Source organism: Prionailurus viverrinus, chromosome F1 (assembly GCF_022837055.1).
Source record: "Prionailurus viverrinus isolate Anna chromosome F1, UM_Priviv_1.0, whole genome shotgun sequence".
Classification (NCBI taxonomy): domain Eukaryota; kingdom Metazoa; phylum Chordata; class Mammalia; order Carnivora; family Felidae; genus Prionailurus; species Prionailurus viverrinus.
Window position 1 is genome coordinate 65,489,754 of NC_062577.1, and position 6,241 is coordinate 65,495,994.

Below are 6,241 nucleotides of genomic sequence, written 5' to 3' on the forward strand. Positions count from 1 at the left end.
GCGTGCCTTTATGTAACCATCTTAAACTATTTTGTATCTTATTTGTTTATTTGTTTTTAGTTTTATTTATTTTGAGAGTGAGAGAGATGTGGGCTGGAGGGGCGGGTGGGGGTGGGGGAGAGACTCCAAGCAGGCTCTGCATTGTCAGCACAGAGCCTGATGTGGGGCTTGAACCCACAAACTGTGAGATCATGACCTGAGCCAAAACCAAGAGTCAGATGCTTAACTGAACCCCCTGCCCCCGGAACCCCATTTAAGATTTTATTTTTAAATGATCTCTGCACCCAGTGTGGGGCCACTTGAACTCACACCCCTGAGATCGAGTCCCATGCTCCATTACTCAGCCAGCCAGGCGCCCTTATTTGTTTATCTTATTTTATTTTTAATTTTAGAGAGACAGAGGACGAGCAGGGGAGGAGCAGAGAGAGAGGGAGAGAGAGGGCCCCAAGCCGGCCCCAATGCCGCTGTCATTGGCAGAGGCCAATGTGGGGCAAAAGCTAGTCGGATGCTCAACCGACTGAGCCACCCAGGCGCCCCAGAATATTTTGTATTTTATTGGCCAAGCCGTATCCTCCTATCCTCAGGAAGGGAAGCAGCACACAGGTGTGGGAACATTACTTTGCTGACATGGGGCGGCATCAGTGTAGGGGTGCAGCTGCTCGCAGAGCGGGTGCCCTCTCACTAACGCTGCCCCGTCCCCCTTTAGACTTCACCCGAATGCAGGACATCCCGGAAGAGACAGAGACTCGCGACGGGGAGCCTGTGGCTTCAGAGAGCTAAGGGGGCCCCTCCCCCGTCCTGTGCCCCCATGAAGAACACACCGAGGGAGGCAAACTCTGGGGACTCCAATCCGCCAATGATGAGGGAACATTAGAACTGCTGATTGTCCTTGCCAGCTCTTGGGCTCCTTGGACACCTGGGGCCGCTTAGGAAGCTGGAGGAATTGGGCCGCAGTGCCCCCTGGTGGCATCCAGAAGCTACACCACAGATGCCAGTTTTTCATGCCTTCTTCCCTCTACTTTAGGAAAATTTATTTATTTATTGTTTATTAGTGACGCAGGGAGTGGGGAGATTTAGAGCACCAGGGACATGGGAACCAAGCCATAGGGATCAGGGGGCCTTGTCCTGTAACACTACTGGGGTTTATTCAGGCTTAACCGTGCCGCTGCTGGGTTCTAACCCTGACGCCCCTCCTGGGCAACACCGTCTGTGAGGAGGGGCTGCACCGCAGGACCCTGCTGCCCCCCCCCCCCCCCAAGAGGGGCTGTGGGCAGGGCCACGCCCCTCTCCCTCCCCCTCAGCCTCGCACTGCTCTTCTCCCTTGTCCATCCTCCCCGGGAGCCCCAGGGAGACCGCCTGACTTCCGGAGCTGATGGAGGAGGGGCTGAGGTGGCCCTAACGGCTTTGTTGGGGGGTGAGGGGAAAACCCATGGGACCAGAATGTTTTTTTGTTGTCGTTGTTTTCTTTTTTGTACCAAAGCCAACTGCACGTGTTTTCTATTTTTAAGAGATGATTTTAGGCAATTAGAAACCACAGCCTTCTATCTCCGATTATCAGAAGAGCTTGAGGGGTGGGGGGACCATATCCTCATCTACAGTAATGGGGGACCTATTCTGACCTCTTCTCCAGCCGTTTGGGAAAAATGTTCTAGGGTGAGTTGGGAAATCTCCGTGAAGCCTGACCTCATCCCCACCTCAGCAACCGGGACTGAAACCTCAGTGTGAATTTTGGGGATTTTTCAGTGGACCCCCAGTGCCCACCAGCCCCAGCCATTTTCTGCCAATTTGATTGTTAAAAAAAGAAAAAAGAAAAAAAAAGATAAAGCAGGGAAAATTAAAGACCTGGAACCCCACAAAGTGCTGTCTCTAGGTGTCTTCTGCCCCCCTCTTCCCCTGCCCCGGGGCACAGCTGGGGTTGGGGGGAGGGGCAGGCACCAGCTCCTTCCCCCCCAACCCCCGAAGGGGCCTTTCCTCTCACAGGAAGCGGGCGTCTCACTGAAGACAGGCCACTGACAGGAGAAGCTGCCCCAGCCCGTTTTGTCATCGTGGATGTCCCCAAGCAGCAGGGTGGGGTGAGGGGCACTTGGGTTCTGGTGAAGCACCTGCCCTCCCCCCCCCCCCCCCCCGCCCCCTTTGTGTGTCCTGCTCAGAAATGACGTCAGCCTGTTGCCCCCACGCCTCCCTTCCGGACACAGTTCCTGTCGGCCTGTCCCTAGAGTCACTGTGCCCCAGTTCTGTGTTGTGTCACAGCCCCCGCGCGACCTCTTCCAGAGGCAGCGAGAGATTACGTCGGTTTCAGTTCTCGGTTTCGGTTAATTTTACTTCCTGTTTCTGGTCAGTACCTGGGGTGGTGGTGGGGAGGAGGGAGGGCGGCCGGTGGCCACGCGCTGGTGCGCACGCTCGCTGGTACTCACGGGCACACGCGCTGGTGGTACCCTGGGGGGCCGGCTTGGGGCCGCACCTCCGTCCTGGACGTCTGGCCCACGGCATCTGGCCTTTGGCAGGTGTGTCTCCGCTGTTCTGGGACCTGAGGTGGGCAGGTGCCCAAGGGAAGGTTGCCCGGCCGGGATGCCGGAGCCAGCCCTCCACTTCCCCCCTGAGCACCAGCTTCTAGTGTGCTGCCTCCTTGGCTGGGGGCTGGGTCCCAAACCTGTTAGGGGCCAGCGTTGGGGTGTGTGTGTGTGTTGGGGGGGGGGTGATAGTGCTCAGGCCAAGAGAGGGCAGTGCGGGCTCCTCCAGTGTCACACAGCCAGTGAGGGATGCTGGTCAGGGGGAAGGGGAGACCTGGAGCCCCAGAGCCCAGGGTGGACGTGGGGAAGCCCATGGCTCATGAGGACAGCACTGGTGTATTCCCAGCAGCACTGGCCCTCTGCCACCTCTTGGCCCTGAGACCTGATGTCCACCCCTCTCCGACCTGGCTGCTCCCGTAGATGAGTCTTGCAGCTTTTCGGGTTCTGCCCGCGGTGCCCTCCCTAAGCCCTTCTTCTGGAACACAGTCAGCGTCTGTCCTCCCCACGGCAGGTTCAAAGCTCTCTGGCCGCTTACCGCAGGGAGCCAGGGCCCAGCTTCTCACCAGTGCCTGCCTTCCACTGCATGGAGTGCCCAACTGACGAGCGGGCCCTCCTCACTGCCCCTCCCCTGCCTTTCCCACCCCTCTCCTCTCCAAGGTTAGATGCACATGGTCCCTCATCTCCGACTTGGGCCTGTTTAATTCAGTATTTACCAGGGCACCTGGGCGGTGCAGTCGGCTTACCGTCCAGCTTTGGCTCAGGTCATGATCTTGTGGTTCCTGGGTTCAGGCCCCGTGTCCGGCTCTGTACTGATGGCTCAGAGCCTGGAACCTATTTTAGATTCTGTGTCTCCCCCCTCTTTGCACCCCTCCTCCATTCGCATTCTTTCTCTCTCTCTTAAAAACAACCATTAAAAGAAAAAGAATTCGGCAAGGTGCATGCTCTCTAAAAAAAAACAAAACCCAAACTAAAGAGAATAATAAACTCAGTATTTACCTCCAGGCCCCATTAGCACAGATGCCCCCTGGGAGCCAATATCCCAGCAAAGCCATCAGAGGAGCTGCAGGGGTGGCGAGAGGGGAGGATTTTCCATCCTGAATTGACTGGGAACAGGATTTCCTATCCTGACAGACGTGAACCAGTTTAAACATCAAAAGGAGGAAACTAAACATCAAGCAGCTAATTAAATGTCGTTAACATGGCTTAATGTCCTGCTGTCGCTCTGGGTCCTTGGGAGACCAGAGTGCTCTCCCGTATCACTGCTGGGTCTCCATGGATATGGAAACCAGGGGCCAATCCTTCACTCAGTTCTTTTTTTTTTCCAATCTCTCTCTATTTTTCTGTTGCTCTATACTCACCACGGAGCTTGAACTCACGACCCTGAGATCAAGAGTCCTGGGCTCTTCCAACTGAGCCAGCCAGGCAGCTCTCTCAGTTCTTCATGTAAAACTTCCATTTCACTCCAGGGCATGTAAACGTTATCCCAAACGAGCCATCTCTGGCCGTGGGTCCCTGTCTCCCTGCTGCCACCTGTTCCTTCTTTTCCTCCTCTTCCTTCTCTCTGATTCCATTTTACATGAAGTGTAAGAACAATAGCCAACACACGACTTCAGGTACCGTTGAATCCTCAACACCCCACCTTACAGATGAGAAAACCAGTAGAGACAAGTCACTTACCGAGGTCCCTCCGCTGGTTAGCGCCAGAGCTAGGATGTGATTCTGGGTGCTTTGATCCTCTGAGCTGCACACTTGGGACAGGGGGGAGGGACACCCTCACGAGCCTCCGACTCTCTGGTTCCCACTTCTCTGGACGTACCTGCAGCCCCCTCTTCTCCCAATCCCTCCGCCCTCTCTCTCCTCCCTAGGCCCCACCCACATCCTTGCCTTCTCCCCACTTCTCCCTCCAAATCCTGGTTTAAGGATGGACACACAGGGTGTTTACACTTGGGCCTGGGCTGATGCCAGAGACCAGCAGGACTCACGCAGGACATCCCCCTGCCCGAGGACTCCGCTTTCTCAGCTGAGGTCTGCAGGCCCCAGGTTTCTCTGGGCACCACTGGGATGCTGTACGGTGGAGGTGGCCAGGGGGAGGGCACTGTTGGCTCTGGCACCAGAGAGCAAGGGTACACCCTATTTGGGGCGAGGGTAGGGGTGTCGGGGAGGGCAGACAGAGGGAAACAGGTGCTGGTGTGTTGACCTCTGACCCCTTAGTCTAGGACCCTTGGGAATTTTCCTGAGAATGCTCACAAAAGGCAGAAACGGGGCAACTGAACCAGAGGTGGACGCGTCCAGACAGTCGTGGATGATACAGGTTATTCTCCAACCTTCCTCCTTCTCCTTGTCCTACCCATACCTCCAGGTGAGCAAAGACCTAAGCTCCCCCACGTGACCCCACATTCCACCACACCCGGAAGAGATCAGAGACTCCCAGAGGGTGCCGCAGCCCACGCCAGCTCTCCCTAGGGTGCAGGGTTCTGCCCCTGGCGGAGCCCAGAAAAGGAGGGTAGGGTGTTCAGCACCCTTCCCCCAGGTGTCCCTTTGTCCAAGTTGGTGGCCATGGTAGAAGGACCTCTCTCCTGGCAGAGTGCTCTCCACCCCCCACCTGCCTGCGGTCCTTAGGGCCCCCAGTTCCAGCCGGCCCGGGCCCTAGGGTCACAGCCTTGCTCACAGATCCCTGAAGGCATCTGCCAGGGCCCATCAGGCTCCTGCCTCAGGACGGCACGGGGTTCAGGCAGCCGTTGCCGTGTGGTGACAGGGAAGACGGGGGTATGGGTGGCGTAGACAGATGCTATCCCAGAGCACCAGGTCAGACGTCACCAGCACTCCATGAGAGTGTCCAGGTGGTTGGGGAAGCGGCAGAGGAAGAAAGAGGCCTCCAGGGTAGGGACACAGTGGGCCACGCCCCTGCCACTCTGCCGTTGCCCAGCGACAGCAGCAGCAGGTGGTAGCCAGGGGACCCGGGGACCACGAAAGCCAGCCCCCCCCCCCCCCCCCCGGCCAGTACCTGCCGTGGCAGTGCAGCAGACAGACGGGTGCCCCACACCTCGCCCTCGGCCCCAAAACAGTCGTGGGCACCGTCACCGGGACGGCCGCCATCCACACCGCCAGGGTGGCCGTGCAGGGCCAGGAAAGCGAGAGGCGGGTGCCTGGTCCGGCAGCCACGGCCACCATGCGCCGGGGGTGAGGGGGACGCTGGCGCAGACGTGGAGGACAGTGGCCTTCGGGGCCATCTTGCAGAGGGCACTTCGGGCCGGCGGAAGTCCAGGGCGGACTCAGGTGCCCAGAAGGGGAGAGTGAGGGCGGCCCCAGGCCTGCCAGGGCCAAGGTGAAGACAAAAGTGTCGGAAGGGGGCCGGGGGCTCGCCAGGCACAGCTCCCAGCACCCACAGCACCACCAGGTTTCCCTACAAGCCGGCTGCCCCCACAGACCCATGGGTCGGGCCGACCGTGACCCTCAGGGCTAGGAACTGGCCTCGGGGCAGCGGGGCCGAGCTGCTGGGGTGCAGGCGCCTCCCTCAGGGCCTGAGCTGCCGCGAGCCACGCCCCCGCCATGCCCCCGCCGGGAGGGGGGAAGGGACAGGCTGTGCCCCACCCTCCGCCGGTCTTGGAGGGGCCACCGGATGGGAGCGCCGGCCGCCCGCCGCCGGGGCAGGTGCGCGGGCCGATGTGCACCTGTGGCGGTAAGGGCTCTACAGGGTGGAGGGGGGGGGGGGGGGACAAGGGGGAGTCAGC

The 6,241-nt window shown here is 59.0% G+C and overlaps 1 protein-coding gene across 8 annotated transcripts in view; it reads left to right on the forward strand.

Annotated features, from left to right (window-relative positions):
* The window catches only part of ARHGEF2 (Rho/Rac guanine nucleotide exchange factor 2), a 38,214-nt gene extending 36,361 nt beyond the window's left edge, over nt 1-1,853 (forward strand). For all 8 annotated transcript variants that reach the window (XM_047839926.1, XM_047839927.1, XM_047839930.1 and 5 more), the window contains one exon: nt 707-1,853. In XM_047839926.1, coding sequence (XP_047695882.1) covers nt 707-780 — 74 coding nt within the window. In that variant the 3' untranslated portion in view covers nt 781-1,853. The remainder of the gene's footprint in view (nt 1-706) is intronic.
* Nucleotides 1,854-6,241: the final 4,388 nt, after the last annotated feature.